Below are 22,233 nucleotides of genomic sequence, written 5' to 3' on the forward strand. Positions count from 1 at the left end.
CAATAAGTAAAATATATATTTTTATAAAGGAAGCTTGCATCTGTTAGTGTTCACCTTGTTTCCCCACTGTGCAGCCTTCTCCCCTGGCACACCACGGTACAGCCCATTGCTCTCCTTAAACAATGTGGATGCTGCTGCTTTGTCAGGGGATAGGATATATTGTTAGTTCAACCTTTTTAGGACCAAAGCAGAAGTCCTTCAGTTTTCCCACAGGTTCACTAAGTGTTCTGTACTCAAATGCCACAGTGGGCTGAGTGGCTGAAAATTGAGCTTATTTTCTATAAAGCTTCTTCATCTAGGGACCCATCTTGCTTAACACCTGGATTTTTCTAGCAACAAATGTGCACAATTGTTATTGCTGGCATGATTTCAGGACCATAGATTTAGAAGCAAGAAATTGAAATATTAAAAAATCACCTCTTTAGAAAAGTATTCCACTAGTCATTTGCATTCTTTTTCCTTAATAATGGTGCCCTTGGTGTCAAATTTAAGATGAATACTTAAGCCACTCCAGGTTTTCAAATTACAGGGCACAGCCATATACTTTATAATCACAAACGATTATTGCAATTAACTTCAGTTCTGTTTTGAGATCATTTCATACTATAATACTTAACGATACTTGTTGATAACTCTGTTATGTGTGATATAAATACTTAAAGACTTAGAATTGATTAGTAGAAAATGGCTGGATGGAAATTCATGGTGACTTTAGTACTTAGGTAGCAACTTCAGAAGCATTATTAGCTATAATTTTAAAATAATCTCCTGCAATGCCCTGATGACATTTTAGACTTAAGATGTTTTTTCCTGCCTCCATCTTAAGTTTGAAACCTCCCACATTTAATTACCAAGTTTGCTGCACACACATGCTGCTTCCCTTAGAGCTGCCTGGCAGTCAGCCAGGACAGATGTTCTTAGACAAGCAATTCTGAACTCCCTATAAGTGTCTGGGAAAATAAAAATTTACTGTAGCTCTAAATTTGCAAAATAAAAGAAGTTTAATTATCTTACCTAGTCATCATCTCAGGTTGCTGAGATGAGTGTCTGAGGAGTGGGAGGGGAATTAATATTCACCAAATACCTACTAGGTGCCTGCAATTTTATCTAAGAACATTTTGAGTCAGACACTATAAACAGCATTTTATGTATAATAAAACTGAGCCTAGATGCTGCAGAGAATAGTTTCTTCAACAGGACATTTAATTACATTTGTTCCTTTTAGAGAAATATACTCTTAGTTGTTTTAAGAATTAAATGAGGGCTTGGGGTTGTAGCTCAGTGGTAGAGTGCTGTCTAGCATGTGTGAGGTACTGGGTTTGATTGTCAGCACTGCATAAAAATAAAAATATAATAAAGGTTCATGAACATCTAAAACAAAATTTTTAAAAATGAATTAAATGAGATGAATGTACATTGTATAGAATAGTTAGGGCTCTGATAGGCATAATGCTATATATTTTTTGGTACTGGTGATTGAACCCAGGGGCACAATATTTTGTATTTTATGTAGAGACAGCTTTTTGCTGAGGCTGGCTTTGAACTCGAGATCCTCCTGCCTCAGTCTCCCAAGCCACTGGGATTACAGGTGTGCACCACTGCGCCTGGCCCTAATGCTATTTTTATACCATTACTGAAAATAGAGACATCTTATAAACATTATCTCTAATTCTTGCAACACCATTAGGAAATAAGAATAAATATCCCTTTTATGAATGGAGAGACAGCTCAGAAAACTGTTTTCAAGAGTCACAGAGTTAGTGAGCAAACATGGAATTCCAACAGAGTAATGACTTTGGGACTCGTGTTCTTTCTGGTAAATTGAAGTCTGTTCAAATGTGATTTGATACATGTCTAGAGGCAGATAACATAAAATACATACCCAGATAAAGTGGAGACCTGTGTCCAAACTATAGTGATCTGCTTCTACCCTGTCATGCCCATCACTATTTACCACTCCATTTACAACTTTGATATTTTAATGACTGCTAATTGTGTGAGTTTGTCTTATGCCTTCATTACAAAACAACAGCAGCGGAAGAAGCAAATCCTGAAGCCAAATTCTTTATCCCATTTTCTGTCCCCAACAGAACTGACATGTTCAGTGAGAGCGAGCACACAATCAATGACATCTTAATTAGATTCTCTTATCATAAATGCTCTCCGGTTGGATGGGGCTTTGAATTTTTTCCCCTTACAGAAAAGTAATTCCCAAAGCATATAAACAGATACACTTTTCTTTTTAAACCCCAGGAAAGGGGAATTGAGGAAGGTAGCAGGTGGAAAAAAACAGGAGGAAACAGGATTGTGAAGGTGATGAGCACATTTATCAGGTTGGATAGTGGTATGGATAGAGAGATGCAAACATGGTGAGACTTATCAAACTGTACACTTGAAATTGGTGTGATTTATTGTATGTCAATTATACATAAAAAATAAAAAATATGTGGGCAGATAACAGAGAAAGTCAAGGTGAAAACTGTGTTGGGGATACAATATCAAAGAAGAGGCATTAATATTAAGGAGGAAGAGTCTGAGAGCTTTCAGCATCAGGCAGGGCCCAGGCCACTGCAGCAGGGCAGAACTCACCAGCACTTTATGAGGATCTGCTAAAAATTCTAGAGGGGACAGATTCCAGGGTAGGGAAAAGAACTCAAGAAATAAACTGTTATCAGGTTGGAATGAACAAAAATTCTGCAGACACAAGGAAGGAACCTCCTCTACCCCTATGCAAATCTGAAGAACCCTTACTGTCAACAAATCCTTCCTCCATTTAGCTAAACTCATCATTAATGTAAAAAGTGACTCCTCCCAACAGACCCTTATACCAAGGATTGCAAACCAGAAAGATTTAAAATAAATATTTAAAAATTCCCTCAGAGACTCAAGCCAAATCTTTACACCCTATATGTGAACCAATGGATTGCTCCTTCTTCATGAACTGGGGGGTGGAAATTATACATTATGCTCTAATTATAGAGCAGCTAGGAATGGCCAAAGTAGATTTATGAGAGAGAAAAAAATTAGGAGCCCAGTTCTCCTAAGCCAGCATCTCTTTACTGAGTCTGTTGATCAAATTATTTGCTTGTAAACTCTATCCAATAATGGAGCATCACCTGGGAATCTCAAATGCAAAAATTATTGGCATTTTAGTGACCACGTTGCATATATTTAAAAACTTTTCATGGATGACCCAGTTATCTCTGAGAATCCTCATCAAACCCCTTTAAGTTATTATACCAACCAAGAGAACTTCATTGCTCTTTAGCCTACTGACATGGAGATGTTAAAGCAATGCTACTCCATGTGGTTTGTGAATTCCAACGTGTGAGAAAAGGGAATATGTATTTCAAAATATTTGTAGCAATTTGACCTTGATGCACAATCTAAGCACATGAGTTTGTATTTAACAAAGACACTGGTCCATGAAAGACTGAGAATAAAATAATTGTTCCTTCAACATGAACAGTACAAGTACAGCACTTTAGGGAAAATCTAATTTGAAACAGAGTTAACTCAGTCAAAAATAGGCAAACTGGTTTCCACTTAAGGGAAGTAACATGCAGAAAGGAGCCTAGTTATACAAGTTTAAATGGCTTTTAAAAAATTTTGTGAGAAAAACCTTTGCATGAAACAATTATAATAACGCTCTATTTGGTCTGGTACTTATTTCCTAACCTCAGGAAGTAAAGGGTGTCAATGTGACATGACATAATTGCAAATTTTACTCCTGAAAACTGGCAGAGCACAGAATTAAACAAAATAATGCTGTTGCAGGAGAAAATTATTATTATAGTCACCAGGATGATTCATCCTGACAAAGGTTTTGATTTTCAATTTTCCATGCAACTTTAAGTTGAGATGAGGTGTTACAATTTAATTCTAAAACTGAACTCAGGTAACTGTATGATCAGTACAAAATGCAAGTTCCAAGTTCATCATGATATCAACTTAGAGATCCTGATGCCAAAATGGGAAGAGCTTTGTCACTGTAGCGGTGGTGATGGGAGAACAGGCTATTCTAAACATGAGGGACCTACAAGAAATTTCAGTCTTCCTACAAGAAGAAAAAAATGAAAGCAACCAAGTCACATCATACAAAAAGAGCATGCTAAATCACAAGATGTAAATTATGCCTTTGTGACTCACGTTTCTCCTGGACATAAAGATAGCCTTCCATTGTCCACTGGCTGGGTGGTCTGTAGTCTTGGTTGGCAGATTTCATCCTCTGCATCAACCGCTCTACTTCTTGGCGAGTACTTTCAAAATTATTTCTTGTCTTAAATAAAAAACAAAAGCAAAAACAAAAAAAAAAAAACATTTTTTTTTCATTATTTCCTACCAGCTCTGAGGAACCTCTCCACTAAAATCTCAAAACTGCAAATGGTACAAAAAACATAACTCAGATTCTTTTGGCGTCATTTGCCACATCCATGATCCTGTTGATGTTCAGTCCTATGGTCTAATTTCAAATCACTGTAGAGAAAACTTTTTGAATGACCTTCTGTACTGTTTCTCCTTTGGATCCGTGAGTGAGTGTGTGTGTGTGTGTGTGTCTCTGTGTGTGTGTGTGCATGTGTGTAAAAGATAGAAGGGGGCTATTTAATACTCTAATATTATTACTTAAAAGGTAAATTTAGCAATTAAAAATAAGTATAATTCATTAAATACAGTTTTGAATTCCCTACCCTCTATGGCAAAAAGTAGATACATAGGGATTTGATTCTTTAGAGGTTAAAAAAAATGATATTTTTGATTATACGTGGTGCTGAACAAATCAAGAAAACAGTTCACCGTTCTTGTTCCAAAAGCTTTGCTGAAGAAACATCATATGGTTTGTTTTTCAGAAATACTAACATAGTTATTTAGAGATTAGTATATGAATTAAGTTATAAAAATTAATAGTCTTCCAAGTCCTAACATCTTTTGCAAGATATAGTTTACCCACCTTACAGCAAGTTTACTTAAGCTGTAGAAAGCATCATGCTTTTCTCTATAAAAATCTCTTTTGCATTCAGGACAAGTGTCTGAAAATATAAAAATCACCACCTAACTCTAAGATCTTGTTGTGGTACATGATAAAAGTACTGAATTTCAAAGTAGCTTAGGAAATTTTTCTTGTGAATTTTCGGCTACTTTTCTCTTAAGAAAACAGAATTCAGTAGTTTTACAATTTCTTCTTATTCTTCTATCCATGAATCACTGGAAACTTAACACAATTCAATTTAATATGGAAATAAATCATAAAAATGCTATGACTTTTATAATTTTCCTTTTTAATATTTACCCAAAAGTCCGAATGTATTCCATGTTGAAAAATAATAGGAAAAAGTGAAATTAATTCTTCCAGAAAATCTAAGTTAAATAAAAGCGAAAACTCAAAACACAAATAGAATAAATCCAATTATATATTTCTCATGGGACACTCCAACTCTGTATTTTTACTTATGAACATCTCTATAATGGTAAGATCCAAATAACCAGAAAAACACTTTTTTTAAAATAGAAAATCAAGTACAATTGTCCTAAATGATTCTGGCTAGAGTAACCGTGTTTCAGTTACAGAAAAACCTCAACCATCGGGAGGACCTCACTCTTTGTGAGGTTGGACAAGGCAGAAATGGGTTGGCTATTTGCTCTTCTTTAATGGCTATTGCTTAGTTATTTGGAAATCAAAAATTAAAAAGTTGTGAAAGCAGAGATTAAAAGGATTGGTTAGACTACTTCACAAAATAAACCTCAGAGAAATGGGCTGTTTGGAAATAATTTTTGCTTATGCTTTAAAGCAGTTATTTTGAATGTTTCAAAACCACATTCACTATTCATATTATTTGAGAATAATAAATATCACATTTTTTATTCTCCCTCTTTATAGAGAGATGGGACCCGAGAGTATTCATGTTTAATAATATCATTTCACAAATGTAGAAATGTTGCTATCTCAACAGATAAGACTTGCCCAAGGTCAATCAGTTATCTTTTTTTTTTTCCAGCTTTGAGGTACAAATGACAAATAAAAATTGTATATATTTAAGGTGTATGTGATGTTTTGATAAAGTATACACCATGAAATGATTTCCACAATCAAGTTAATTAATATACATAGTTAACATTTGTGTGTGTAGAACATTAAAATTCTACACTAACAATTACTATTATTAACTATTGTCACCATGCTGTAAAACAGATCTCTAGAATTTAGTCATCCTGCATTAGCCAGTAAATTAACAAGAACATTGAATAAAGGAAAAAAAAATGCTGGCTTAAATATTTTTTTAACATAAACGTTGTTCTTTTATGGTATACTTTTTACCTAGCAGCTAGAAAAAAAATGTATTTTTAATACTGTGACTTTTTAAAATTATTTAGGTTTACCCTACCTAGACAAGTTTTTGAAAGATTTTTCGGTTTGACTTGGTTACAAACAAGTTCTCCTGTGATCATCAGATTCACTGAGGAAAGGCAGGAAGAACAGCTATAAACTTACATTCTGCAAGTTGAACTGTAGCTGTTGCTTATATGGTGCAAATTCTTGGGCGAGTTCATATCCCTCGTGGTAAAAAGTAAATAAACCCTGAAGGAATGACAAAAGCTGCAAAGATAAAGAGATTTTAAAAAGCACGAAAATTTGTTTTTGAAAACATGATCATCAAATGTAAAATACTGAGGAAATACTATTTCATTGTAATTTCTCAATTGAACAAATTTTCAACCTTTTTGTTTGGTAAGGCAAGCAACATAGTTATGGTTGTAAAACAGAAACCACAAGAACCAATTTTCATTTCCTTTTTATAGATAGTGATTTAAATTTTTTTGAGTCTGATGGTATCAATTGTCATGTTAACTACTTTGCTATTCAAATGCACTGAAGAAATATCCACAAGAGACCACAAAATGGAATAAAGAACAAAATGCCACAGGTTTTACCCTGGAAAAGCTTCTTACCAAAACACAAATGTAAGGAAGACTCAATCAGTAAATCAGTAAATCACAGATAAGAAGTGCTCAAGGGAAGAAATGAGTTTAAGCCAGAGAAAAGTTAAGGAAAGTGTCACAAGGTGGCAGTACTGATTTTGCTATGGAACTAAGATCTTTCAGCAAGGAGTAAGAAGAACCCCTAACAGGCTGTGTTAAGCAAAAACATGAAAGTAGATAACACAGGTCTTTCCTATCAGACTTAGAGTAAAACCTTCTTTAGAAAAACTACAATTTCCATCCAGAGTCCCAGCCTTCTAATAATCAAATTCACTTGTGTTTATTATGTTTTTATCTATTAAAAAAAGACTGGCTCTCCATGGAATTATGGGATACTTATGTTTACATAGAATAAGTTACATTTGAAAAATAGTTGAATTTTTTAAAATTGAATTTGATGAAATTTTACTCTACAGACTCATCCACTAAGTTGATCTCTCCCACAAATATTTTCTAGTACAAAGTTAGAAATATTTTTGCAAAGTACCTTGTAATATGTCTGTAACTTATTATTTTATATTAAGGAGGAAATGCAACCTGCGGCCATTTTCATATATGAATAGCATCTTGACACTTCCTAGGCCTGGGGAGAACTGGGTTAAGCATCAACTGGTCTGTGTGCTGTGATTTCCAACAGAAGTATTGGTTCTATTGGAAAACATGACCTAATACTTTTCTCCCTCTAGAAAAGTCAACATCATACAAAATCAGTAAATTGTTTTTGTTGTTTTAGTTTAAGGATCTTTCTTCTCTTATTCAACAGCTCCCAATATCATGATGAACTGTATTATTTGCCAATTTTGGAATAATTTTATACTTGCAGTATTATATCAATTAAAAATTATTGTCAAAACTCAATACTCAATAGATTATCCTAAATTGATGTTATAATCTATTTGTCAAATTATTCAATAAGATATATAGTCTGGCTGGGAGCAGTGGCTCATGCCTGTAACCCCAATGACTTGTGTGGCTGAGACAAGGAGGTCAGCCTTAGGGACTTAGTGAGACTCTCAGAAACATAGTAAGAGCCTGTCTCAAAATAAAAAATAAAAAGGGACTGTGGATGTGGCTCAGAGGTAAAGTGCCCCTGAGTTAGATCCCCCCATCCCCTGCAAAAAAGGCATGCAGTTTGCCCATATGTGTATACTATGGCCCAGGTAAACCAAACTGGAGCTTAAAATACCTTTAATTAGACTTTGAATATGTAGATTTAAAGCTTTTTAGAGATAAAATAAAAAAAAATACTTCTGAAACACAGATAGCACTAGTCCTCTGCATATCCATTTAATAGCTTATGAAGCTGCTGGAGGAGTATTATTTCATTTTTTAATATCTATAATTAGTCCATGATTAAACTGCCTCATTATGAACTGGATGCTGTATGAAGCAGATGTTATTTTAAAATCTTCATAAGCACAAAAGTTAATTAAATTTATAAAGAAGATACTTTAAGAAGACCTGTGATAAATCTTTCCATAAAATACCTAATGCCCTGAAATCCATCTCTTAATATTCTGAGAGCATTCAGAACATGGGAAAAGACAAAGCACCTCAATACTTCAGAAAGAAGTAAACCATTCTGAATGAATAGAAGCAAGAACATTACTGAAAATTCAACAAATGGGCAGTTCTACTCTTTAGGCTATAGTGGCTTATAATGTATGTGAACTGCTCTATCCTGGCTTGACATTCCAATCCTAAATTTATGTGAAATTTCAAAAGAGTAGACATCTGAAGAAGATACTGGGTGTTCTCTTCTGACTCCTGGCTGTGAGACACCTCCTCAACCCAAAGGGTCTCCTGATGCTGGCTGCTTCACGGAGCAGCACATGGATCCCCTAAGTAAAACTCACTTATGCAAGTATTTTCACATGAACTTTGACAAACCAACATTTTCCACTGAGCTCTACTGTTTAATGCTTAATTATGTTTTTAAAAGAATGATCTGGCACCTCCATTTTATTCAGATTATATCCTTTTAAAGGCAGCAACTTGAGTCAAGATGGAAATAGATTCATTGGTATCTTCTAGAAGGATTCAGATTCACTTAGCAGGAAAAAAAAATGTTTTGATAACAGCATAGGCTGAGTACAATTCTATGGAAATTTCTAGGTAAAATTCTATGTACAATTCTATGGAAAGGACATAAAAATTGTAAACTAAGAACCATCTACCTTTTTATTCCATCTTCCATAGCTTTGGAAACAGCTTTTAATAAAGGTAGTGAATGTAAAATAACTGCCTCTAGATGGCAGCAAAGTGAAACTATTTGTAGTTTTCAATCTCTACTAGTTCATTTTATCTTTGACAATTTCCATGATGTTAAACCACAGGAACTTAATAGGACATTCTGAAAACTGTCAAGAGTTATACAATGTCATGTACATTTGGTCAATGTGTCTAAGTGGCTAAGGTGTTGTGGAAAATACTAAGGTATCAGTTTGCCTTAAAGTAAATCTCACCTTCAGGATGTTAACAGTAATAATGAAAGCAATTGTAACAGTTTTTAATACTAAAAAATTTCATCACTGGGAAAATATCATTTAGCACTTTATTACTCCCAAGAGTTTTAGAATCACCTATTTTTCACTTCAATAACCTGAACAAAAGTAAAAGTCAATACTACATGTATTGATAAATAATCATTTAAAAAGTGAGCCAGAGAACAAATCTTCATAATTTCCCAGTCCATTAATCACTGGACAACTAAGTGCAGTATGGATGTAGGCACTTTCAAAATGTTCCAGCTTAAAAGGCCCACAGAGAGCCGCAATACATAACAGAGAAAAGTAAGAGCTGAGAAAAGGGACCAGAGATGGCACAGAGGCTAAGGGAAGGACTCTGCCGCAGATCACTCTTCCAGATCACTGTTGCCAAAACCGAGTGGAACTGGGAATGTAAACAATATTAAAATGATGTGATTCATTCCTGCATGCCTGCCTTCTTTCCTGACTGGTAATAATTATGGTAAGCAATCATTTTCTTTAGACTATTAAATCCTAAAAGTCGTAGAGATATCCCAACGTCACAGAGCAACACTGCCAAACATGCTCCAAATTTGTCCTTTGACTTGAGAGACCTCACAATTAATACGTATAGAGCATTCCTTGCAGCCTTACCAGTGGGGTAAGAGAAGCTATCAAATATAATTCACTGCTCATCTCTGAATACTAAAAAAAATATAGAACACATTTTATTACTAAAGATTAATCACTGACCTAGTGCCCCTGTAGTTGACATCATACTTAATGCTGAAAGGCTGTATGTCCTGCTCCCTCAAGCTTGGGAACAAGACAAGAATGCTCACTCTTTTTTGTTTTTTTTTTAAATTTTAATTTGTTATATATGATAGAAGAATCCCTTACAATTCACATTATACATATAGAGCACAATTTTTCATATCTCTGGTTGTACACAAAGTAGAGTCACGATTTGTGTTTTCATACATGTACTTAGGGTAATAATCATCATTTCTAACCCCATGCCCCTTCTCCACTCCTCCCTCCCATTTGCCTTATCTAGAGCTTGCCTATTCCTCCTTTGCTCCCCCCACAACACATTATGAATCAGCATCCTTATATCAGAGAAAACATTCAGTATTTAGTTTTTTGGGATTGGCTAACTTCACTTAGCATTATATTCTCCAACTCCATTCATTGACCTGCAAATGCCATGATTTTATTCTCTTTTAATGCTGAATAGTATTCCATTGTGTAATATATACCACATTTTCTTTATCTATTCATCTACTCGTGGTTAATACTGCACTCCAGATTCTCCTTCTGGTAATTAGGCAAGTTAAAAAACAAACAAACAAAAAAACATCCAGACTGGAATGAAAACAGCAAATTTGCAAATGCCATAATCTTGTATATATAAAATCCTAAGGAATCCACTATAAAAGTACTAGAACTAATAAGCAAGTTCAACAAGATTGCAAGATGAAAGATTAATATACAAAAATCAACTGAATTTCTACATACTTTGCAATGAACAACCTGAAAGTGAAATTAAGAAAATTCCATTTTAAATTGCTTTACAAGGACTAAAATGCTTAAGGATTAATTTACCAAATATTAATTTCTTAAATTCATTTCACAAAGGAAGCACAAAAAACATAAATACAAAAACTTATATTCTGAAAACTATCAAACACTGCTAAAGAAAATTAGAGATGGTCCAAATAAACGGGAACTATCTCACATTAATGGATTGGAAAACTGAGTAAACTGAGTTACTAATACAGGAATATTCTTCAAATTGATATACAATCTCTAACAGAATCTCAACTAACATCTTGTAGTAACTGATGTGCTGATTCTAAAATCCATGTGAAATTGCAAAGGACACTAGCCAATCAAAACAATCTTTTAAAAAAACAACAGGAAGATTTGACTTCTTGGTTTCAACTTTTAATTTCAGTCACCGTAATGAACAGAGTGTGTCAGTGGCACAAGGAAAGACATATAAATGAACAGAATGGAACTGAAAGTTTACAAATAATACCCATACATTTCCAGTCAGCGAATGTCTCATAAGACCACCAAGGCCATACAATGGAAAAAGAACAATCTTTTCAACAGAAAGACAATGAGTTCATGGGACAACCAGATAACCACATGCAAAAGAATGAAGTTGGATCCCTATCTCATATCACAGAAAAAAAAAAATGAACTGAAAATGGATCTTGCATTTGGCAATGAATTCTTAGATATGACATCAAAAGCACAAATACAAACAACAGAATAAACTTGACTTTAATCAAAATTAAAAGCTCTTCTGTTTCAATGTAAGTTGTCAAGAAAATTGAATGAAAATCCACAGAATGGTAGAAAAAACTTGCAAATCATTTATCTGATAAGAGACTCATATTTAAAATACAGGAAGAACTCTTTTAACTTCCTAATAAAAAGACAACCCAGTTTAAAAACAGGCAAAAAAAATTGAATAGATATTCCCCTAAAGAAGAAATATAAATGGTCAGTAAGTACTTATAAAGATCTCCTACACATGATCTACATCAATGTTCAGGTCTCATTTACATATTTCTCCCTACTGAAATGGAAATTGCATAAAACTCCATGTATGACATGGTAAGGCTAGAAATGAGGATGAGACTAAACTGACACTATTATTTGGTTTGGCCAGACAGTCTAACACGAAAAACACAGCAGCCAAGAAAATACTGTACAATGACAAATCTAACATCATTTCTGATTGTGGTGTCAGAAGAAAGGCATGTTGCAGAGGACTTGTCAGAACACCCTGGTTTGGGATAAGGTAGAAGGAAGAAAATGCATTTCAATTAAAGACAGCTTCCACTTCTGTGCCTGTATTTTCACAGGAATTCACAAAATCTTATCATTCCTTCTGCTGCCTGTGAGCAAATGATTTTACCATCTTCTCTTTACACATTTGGTGTCATCTTATAGAATGGTCTAGGGCTATAAAGAGACTTAGGGAAGTAGGCTATCCCCTGTCACTCTCTGGAAGAAAGGAAGGTATACAGATGTAAAGAGATCATTCCAGGTGTGGGGAGGAATAACAGCATGGAAAATGAGCCAGGTCTGAAGGAAATGGGACACATAAGGAAGAAATATGTAGGAAAGTTGTCAGAATTAATGGGGTCTGACAGTTTGGTGTCAAAAAAAGAGCTCAGATTCCAAAAATACCAGGAGGGAGGCACTAGGGAAAGAAGTTTGCCAGCAAAAACTGGGGGCTGAAAAGCCACGGTGGGATTCTGAGGCAGTTAGTCGATGTGAAGAGACCAGGAATCGTAAGTAATGGTCTTCATCCTAGAACTGAGGATTGTTAGGCTGACAAGTTGTCCACAAACCCTCCATGGGCTTCCAAAGGTCCCCTAAACTGAATGAAGTTTAATCAGATCCTCAAAGGGTCTAGGGCCTAAGTTACCAATTCATTCTAAGGGATTTAAGGACTTAGCCGTCTGGCAAACAGAATTTGGACTTAAGTCTGTTATCCCCAATAAAACATAAAAGTTAAATCCTAAGCCTGAGTTATGGCCTGTAGTTCTTTTAATCCCAGCTCAGGGAGTGGCCTGACAAACTTGCCAAGTGCCAAGTTTCCAGGAGTGAAATGGCTCCAGCTAAGCAGAAGTCCTGGGAGCCAGGCAGGGACCAATGCTTCCCACCGTCTTGGCTTTATCTCACTTTCTCATATCTTTAGGGCATCACAGGTGGGTTCCCATTAGGAAATAAATTATGTCAAACACATTTTAAAATGTTATCATCCCTTCCCTTCTCACTGTCACAGTCACTGAAGTGGGAACAAGGTATTTCATTTTTATTTTAAATGACATTTTAAAGACTGGCACAGGAAGAAACAAATGGCTGAAATTAAATATCTGATTACTTATGAATTTATTAATCCTTCTTTTTCATCTCATGAGAATTGAGATGTATCTATAGCAGAAGAGTACCTTGACTCCTGAGCCCACCTCTACTCCTCACTGCTGCCACCTTACAGAGATGCTCATTTAAGCAATGCTGTAACATATTAGGGTGTCACTTTTAAAAATGTCAGGAAAATGAAGTAAGCTTGCAAAGACCAGCCACCTGTTCTTTCCTCTAATGTGCTTTACACTAAGGAATCTGTTACTTTTTACACTGACTTAGGAAAATAAATGACTTCATGGGAAAAGTCAGGCAGATTCCAGTTCTATAAGGAAAGGGAGAAAGAACAAAGGGAGAAAGGGGCCTCTGTTTTTTTGTTTTTCTCTTTACCTAAAGGTTTGGCAAATGGGGCACTTTACTGGTGAGGTTCATTCATGTGCAGGCAATGTACATCATTTTTTAGAATAATGTACTTCATTCTTAGAGCAGTTTTAGATTTACCAAAAAAAAAAAAAAAAAAAAAAACTGAAGGGAAATACAGAGAGCTCTCCTATACACGCCTTCTCTGGCATTCCCCCACATATATAGCTTCCTTTATTATTAATATGTTGCATTTCTGTGGTGGGCTGATTACACCTGATGAGTCAATACACATACATTATTATTATTATTATTAACTGAATCCATAGATGACATTAGGGACCACTTTTTGTACTGCACTTTCTATGGGTTCTGACAAACGTAAGACACTCACCAATTATCACACTATCAAACAGAAGAATTCACTGCCCTAAAAGTACCCTGTGGTTCCACCTATTCATCCCTCATGCACTCACCTCCGAGTATTTTTACAAATAATAATTTTTGTTTTTCAGTAAAAGGGATTGAACTCAGGGGCACTGGATCACTGAGCCATATCTCCAGCCCTATTTTATATTTTATTTAGAGACAGGGTCTCACTGAGTTGCTTAGTGCATGGCTTTCGCTGAGGCGGGCTTTGAACTCACAATCCTCCTGCCTCAGCCTCCCGAGCTGCTGGGATTACAGGCATGTGCCATCATGCCTGGCTACAAATCATAATTTTTAATAAGAATACACTGTAAAGGTTTTTTGTGTTGATTGTGTTGATTGTGTCAATCCTATTAATTTACAGGAAAACTAAACACTTACCGGCTCAACAAATTCAAACTTCTTCTTTTCCTGAACTTCTTGAATTTTAAAGACATACTCTAATGATGCTTCGTAGAAGTTTTGATGTTCACGGTCAATCTGTGTATCTGCCTAAACAGTGAAAAATAGGCAAAGCTTGATACAAGGAGTGATTACTGATGGACTGTCAGTATATTGAGAAGAATTCAATTTATATATTACTCCAAGTCTTCGTTAAAAGCTAACTCCTGCAAAATGTGTTAATATAGCACTTATTACGGTCCTTGCTCACAAGTGATTATAGCATATGGAGTTGAGAAGCATCCAGAGACACAGCATAAAACAGTATGATATATAATAATCTAAGACATATTAATAAGTAGAAAAAAGTACAGTAAAAAATTACAAAAGAGGTATTTTAAAGATTGCAGTAAAAGTTAAAACTGCTTTGCCACTGAGCCACATCCCCAGTCCTCTTTTTTAGACAGGGCCTTGTAAGTAGCTGAGCTGGCCTCAAATTTGCGATTCTCCTGCCGTAGCCTCCCAAGTCTCTGGGATTATAGGTGTACACAACAGTGCCCAGTTTAAGTTGAATCTTAAGATGAATAATTGACAGTGAATCATCCAAAAAAAAAGGAAAAGGTAGGAATCATTCTCATAAAAAACAAGCATGAAAAAATGTGAAGAGTTGGCTACAGAGTAAATACACGAAGGAAGCAGGGAAAATCAGGTTAGCATCACACTAAGAAAGATCTAGCACACTGAATAACAAAGATAGATCTTAATCAAGGAAGAAGTATCTGAGAATATTAAGCAGGAGGACTACATTACTAGGTAAAATCTTGGAAAGACAATTCAGTAGCAGAGCCAGAATAAATAAGTAAATAAATAATCAATGGATATAACCTGACGAAGTGTACTCCATCACTGCTGGGTACATTTATTCTTTCTTATTGCAATAACGTTCTTTTTTGATAAAGCTGGGGGAGTGTTACTGAGATCATTTCATTTTCTCTCTGACTTTGCCTCTCCTTCCCTTTTCTAGGATGGCTAACATCCTCAGATGCACTCTTTTGTTGTGTGTTTGCGTGTGTGTGTGGGGGTGGGTGGGGGTGTGTGTATGTATGCATGTGGTGCTGGGGATTGAACTCAGGGGCAAGCACTCTACCAACTGAGCTATATCCCCAGCCCCTCAGATGCACTCTTGAGAAATGACTTTAGTTCTGTGGAGAGACAGGATTCACTTTTCTTGCCCAGCTTCATACTCCTAGCTGCCAGCTGAGATTACTAAAAGTAGATGAAAAGGATGGGCTCTCTGGAATACACTGTCCATTAGCAATCTGGGAAGAGAAAACTGCTTTGGAGCCATTTACAATGCTAATTTCATAAACAAAAGCTAAAAAGGAAAGAAATAAAATTAAGTTTCTTAGCGGGGGCATCATAGCACCACAAGACTTCATTTGTAAACCCTTAAAAAATTATGTACTTATTATGCACTTATTTATATAAAAATAACCCAATATTATCAGCAACTCGTTGGGATTTTTAAAGTTGAGGATTCCAAGTTTATAAACTAATACATGTGAAATTACATAAATCATAAAGAACATTTGAAATAAAAACCTTCTGAGCTCTCAAAGATCATTTAGGAAAGGCAGGTACCACTAAAACAAAGATCAGCATTTCACATAAACCACCACTTTTCTTCTTCCCATCACTTAGGGAACCAAACTATATATAAGGATGAATTAAGTGAATAATGAGAGGTGGTGGTACATATAGTACATGTTTAACAACTGCCTCTTTAGACAGTGAAGCCTGATTTGAAGTTAGTCGCTGTTTTTTATGGTGCAAATTGTCCCAAAATGGCCAGTTTCAAACCACAAACCCACTATCACTGAATGTAGGAATTAGAGAATGGGCTCTCCAGAGAAAGCTTCAGTATACTACTAGGTGAGAGATGTAAGAAAATTTTCAGTTTCCAAGGCAACATTCTATTATGCAGGTTATTTTATTCACTTTAAAAAGATGTTATTGATTGTGCTATGTAGCACATGGAAGAAACTAGAATCCGGAGACACCTTTAGAGACTACAGTGGTTATTTCTAATCAACAGGTTGTCCAGAAAAGAGTTAGTACATCAATCCTGTCTGCTGTCTTTTGACAGGTCTGCTTACGAGGTTGGCTGGTGTCCCATGTCTGGGAATATGAATTTCAGGATTCTCATCACTAACTGGTAAGAATGGCTCATGTGTCTAAACCATTTGTGCAAACAATATGGTGTATACTGAACACCTTCTTTCAAGAGCCTGAAATTTGGGTAAATTCCAGGCAGAGTGCGTATGTGATGTTTCTCCAATAAAAACCCTGGGCATGGAGCCTCTTGAGTAGTCAGAACTCAGTGCTGGGATGTTGAGCACATCCTATGAGCCTCCAATAAGAGAAGACTCCTAGAAGGTTGCATCTGGCTTCTCCCAGATTTTTCTCCATGCATCTTTTCCTGTTGCTGATTTTTCTTTCTATTCTATTGCTGTAATAAATTCTACCATGAGAAGGACTATACATGTCTTTCTGAGTTCTCCTAACAAATCACTACTATGGTGGGTGTCATGGGACCCATGAGACAAGAGTATTATATAATTTCTTCAGAAATTTATTTGCCAAGCACAGTATCATTCCACACCTCCCAAAAGATGGGGGTGGGGTAGAAAACAAAGGGTTAAAGAGAAATAATGATTCTTGCCAATTATACAGGTTTTCAAACACTTATAATCTAGATAGACAATGGAAATTCCATATACCAAAGGTGCTCTAAAAGGTCATCCAGAGTGTACAATGTTTACGGAATATGACAGTGTCATTTCTTTTTGTTGTAAGATTTTTTAAAAAAATCTGATATAAGTGCTGTTAGTACATAAAATAACGGCAGTTCACTAGCCAACACTTGATTATAAACCTTGTAGAAAGCGGTAGTTTACATTTTGTATTGGATTAGTAAGGTAACAATATGATTTATCATTTACACTGGGAGAATTTTAAATACAACTAGCAATAATTATACCAGAACAACAGGTGTATACTGTTGTTTACACCTGTAAAGTAAGAAACCAAATTAATTTCATAAGAAAACCATACAATTCTACAGATTACCTAAATTCCTCCCTAACTACAATAAGCTCTCTGATTCAAAATAGGGTGAAAGTCTCATGTGATATTTGATGAATCATCCCCAAAGGAGAAAAGATTTAAGATGGGCTCTGAAAAATAGAGATATTTAGAGTAGGCAGAGATAAATGACAGGAGTTTTAAGGCAGAGAGTCGAGAAATCAAAAATTATGTTTCCATGGATCAAAAGGTTTGTAACTTAACAATTGGTATGGAATAATCAGAAATGGCAGATAAGGTAGCAAAGACAGAAAGCGTGAAGACTACACCCTATTGACAGTGCTAAACCTTGAAGAAGATTTTGACAAGATCCATGCTGCATTTCAGGAGGATTAACATGAGCTGTGTACAGAATAGCTTGATAAAATGTGTGGCAGGGTACACATGAATGTAAGATGTCTTATTAGTAATGGTAAAAGCATCTGGTGCACCCCCACAAGAAAGCTAAGTAGAAAGAAGTGAGCATGAGAAGCAAGGGAAAAGTCAATGATAACTGACACAGAAATAATAACAATATTAACAGATAATTAAGGAAATTGAAAATAGGAGCAAATTTGAGAAAGATGGTGATGTTTAAGATTTTGCATGTATTACCAAGTGGTAATCTAAAGTGGTAATCTGGGCACTGCAATCTGGTCACCCATAACATTGTGACCTGAGAGACATTATAGGAAAAAAGGAAGAAGGAGAAACTTCAAGGACAAATTGCAGGATAAGAACAGAGGTACAAGAACTGAATCTAAGGGATTTGCTTTACTGAGGCAGTGGGGATAAGAGGAATCTCTTCAAAGGGTTATCTAGTGATACCCCTTTACTTTTTCTTCTACCTATAAAGGAAATAAAAATCCATTATTATAAATTCATTATTCATTACTATAACACAGAAATGTTAAGAATTATAACCCCATTCTTAATATTTTGATGTGTAACACACAGTGATATATACACATACACCTACCTTACAACAAATCTGGGGTATTACTGTATATTCTGGTTTAAAAATTATTTTCCAATGTAAGATGGATAGTTCTACCACTTTACATGGTTTCTTACTGAGATTTTATATATAAATTACAAAATGTACATTTAATAAATATTACCTAATAACTTTCAGTGACTATCCTTAATCATATCACACTCAATTTTTGGTCACACTATATTTTTCTATTTACCTCAATTATTCTTCTGTGCCATTTTAGATGTTTCTCAACTTTTGCATTATGAATAATTTGTTTATGTATATAATATTTACACAGTTTTTATACTCACCTCTGATCATTTCTTTGGAGCAAATTCTTCCCAATAGAAATCATCTTATTTACCAGATACATCTCAGGTTTGTTGAAATATGATATCAAATTTACCTCAAGAGTGATTAAATCTTTTTATGTTCTCCACAGGAGAACAAAATTATGCACTGTTTCCCGTGTCTTCACTAACAATAGATATTATATTTTTAATAAACTAATAAGGACATCTTGTTATTAGTTTGTATTATTTAATACACGTAACACTGAAACAAGGTTCATTTTAGTTTATATTTCCTCTTTGATCAATTCCTTCTTGTATCCTTAGCTCATTTTTTCCACTGATTTCAAACACTTCTTATGTGTGAGATGGCAATACTATGTCATAAGTTGTACAGATTTCCTAATGCATTATCTTTAATTTGGTTTAATGTCTTTTTGAAATAATTACTTATATGCATGTAGGCCTTTCTATATTTCCTTTATGATCTCTTTATTTAATCCTCAGAAATTATTCATTCACATATTGAATATTATTTCTTTTCATCCATTATACAGCCTGTAAGCTTGATATGCTTGTTTTCCATTCCACAACCGTTCACTTCAATGACCTGTCTAATGGATGGCCTTGGAACTTCATCAACACAAGCTGACCTTTCAATTCAGGGCTGGAACTGGCCAGCCACTTATTTTCTATGAGCAAAATGAATAAGGAGACAGCTATGCAGGTGAGCAGGCACAGAGGGGTCTTTGTGAGAACAAACTAATGAGCTTGGTGCTGACAGAAGGGCCAAGGCTGCTCTGGAAAGGAACAGATGACATTTAAAGCCATGTCACAGGACTAAACGCAGTTGTGGCAGAATCTCCTTGTAACAGGTCTGACTCCTGGAAGCGTGGGGGGTGAAACTTCCCAAGCCACATTTTTCCTTGTCTATATTATATACCCCCAGGAGCTGCTTTAACACAATTTAAGTTAAGTTGTGTGGGGGACTGTGCCTCCTGGCAAAGAAGTGTGTGTATTTTTTTATGTTTGCAGAGTGAGATGAAGAGGCAGACATTACTAACAATGCTACAATCTTTTACATCCCCCAACTAAATACAGAGTACATATTCTATTATGCCATAGCCTAAGGGACTGAGGCCACTAGCAAGGAAATTAATAAATACTGAGCTAAATTGTCAGGAGAAATTGAAATATAGCCTTTAGGGGACTTTAGAATAAAGCTATCACTTCCTTGAGACGGTTTAAGCAGTGTCTTGACTAAAAGGGGCTTCTCATATTCACCAAGCACCTGAAGTTCAGTAGGAACTCTAAAAACCACCTTTGATTTTGAGGCAGGCAATTTTTTAAATGGCACCTGGCCACTGTCCTTAGTATGGCAGATGCTGGGTACTGGTGACAATTAAGGAGCCTCTGTCCACTGCCATAATATAATCTCTTTCTCTCTAAGGTTTATGCTAATGATGTATAAATAGAAATATAAGCACTTAAGCATTTGGAACATGTAAATGAAATTTTAAATAACAATAAGCAGTACCAAACCCTTGAAAATTAAATATCCCAGAAATTTAAAACAGAATCTAGTTATTTTAATGACAGATTGTCTTTCATTTCACTTTTGTCGCAAAACCTTTCCGTAAGCACACAACCATATACTGAATTATGCTTTTTAAACAGCATGTTTTAATAATAGAAGGCATAGGTTAAAATTATATGTAAACATTAAGCAAAACCAAACCTCCCAATAAATATTAACCAGCTATAAATGAAGAAATGGGGTGTTCTCAATGAGAACCTGTACATTTTTTTGGAAAAAAAAAAAGGAATCAGAAGAAAAAAAATAACATTCCTAATCCTTTTTGACACTGTGAAAACTTTGTAATACTCCTAACTTATTAAGCGTGACTTCTGGCTAAATTTGAAGGTATGGGAATTAAGTAAAAGAGTAAGGAAAGCAGAGGTCTGAGTTGAATTTGAAAGATAGTTCAGGAAGGGAGGAGGCTCTACTGGGAGAAGGACCTGGATGATACATATAGAAGATGCACCACTGGGATAACTAGAAGTACAGTACCCAGATTCCCTATGAAGTTCTGGATGGTAGCAGTGAGCCCCCAGTAAGCCAACTTCACAACCCCAGCTCCCTCTACAGGACATGTCTGAGAGAACCTCGGGGTGGGGCTTCACGATTTTGCTGCTCTAATGACAAGGCAGATTTTCTGACATGTCCTATCACTGAAAATGGAACTGTATTATTCCTTAGTGAAAGGACTACTCTTGACTTTACTAAATTACTATTAGTTTTCAGCCATGAAAAGATACTACCAATGGGAGGAACAAAACGTAACATATTTCAGACAAAGGGAAGAAATGGCTGCTAGCAGGTATATTTGTTAGTAAAATATTCCTGTTCATTTGTTTTTAAAGAAAATTGATGTAAAATAATTGAGATTTTAAAACATATGGTAATATAATGTTTTCCTTGAATTTAGAAGCAAAGCTTTAAAAGCAATGTGACAGATATTTTAAATTTAATGTAAAGGCAATAACATGAACTTGACAGGTCCTTTCTCCTTAAAATATGTCCAACAAAAAGAAAGGGGAAACGTCTTGTTTCAATTTTTCTCTTTGTTGCGAGAAATACTAATCTCACTTGAAACCACTAATATTAAATGTCATAATGTATCTAAAGTAGCTGCCCATAGTAAGCTCAACCAAGTTAGCTAGTGTTATTGTTGTTTTATTAAAAGGTAGATTTTAAAGTATTTCTAACTTTGAAATTTTTGACTTTACAGGACATAATGTTAATGTCCTTTTCTCATTTCAATTGGAAAAGCTCACCTCTTGCAAATGAGATTCCTTTTTCTTTGCTGACAAATTCAAATGCTTGTCAAGAATAGAATAGTATTTTTCACTCTCCTTGTCAAACTTCTTCTTTCCATCCTAGGGAATAACAATGACAACAAAAGAGATTCATATTAGAGCATCAAAAAGCCTTTATTTTCACCACTCCCAGCAAGTGTCCAATAAAATCATTTAATAACAATTTAGTGAGTTACAATTGTATGCAAATCCTTAATCCAGCAGAGAAAGAAGAAGGATATGAAGCATATCTTTTGAGTATGCATTCAGTTCTCTAAGCAGCTTTCCAGCTTTGGGGAAGAAATATATGTACAAACATGAAAAGCTGCACCTCTGTGGGCACAGGAACTGATGTGGATAAGTGTAGCCTGACTACAGCAGAACCCTGGGGAAGCCCTGCAACCAACACCCCAAAAGACACTCTGATCTAGTAAGTCTGGGAAGTGACTAAGAGGAAAATGTCTTTTTTTTTTTTTTTTTT

General features: G+C 35.3%; 1 protein-coding gene across 1 annotated transcript in view; it reads right to left on the bottom strand.

Moving 5' to 3' along the window:
- The window catches only part of Arhgap42 (Rho GTPase activating protein 42), a 275,396-nt gene that overhangs the window by 50,075 nt on the left and 203,088 nt on the right, over positions 1-22,233 (bottom strand). Inside the window, exons 5-8 of the mRNA XM_015489960.2 lie at positions 21,732-21,833; positions 14,502-14,612; positions 6,488-6,592; positions 4,150-4,279 (exon numbers count right to left, since the gene is read on the bottom strand). Coding sequence (XP_015345446.1) covers positions 4,150-4,279; positions 6,488-6,592; positions 14,502-14,612; positions 21,732-21,833 — 448 coding nt within the window. The remainder of the gene's footprint in view (positions 1-4,149; positions 4,280-6,487; positions 6,593-14,501; positions 14,613-21,731; positions 21,834-22,233) is intronic.

The sequence above is a fragment of the Marmota marmota genome, unplaced genomic scaffold, assembly GCF_001458135.2.
Source record: "Marmota marmota marmota unplaced genomic scaffold, marMar, whole genome shotgun sequence".
NCBI lineage: Eukaryota > Metazoa > Chordata > Mammalia > Rodentia > Sciuridae > Marmota > Marmota marmota.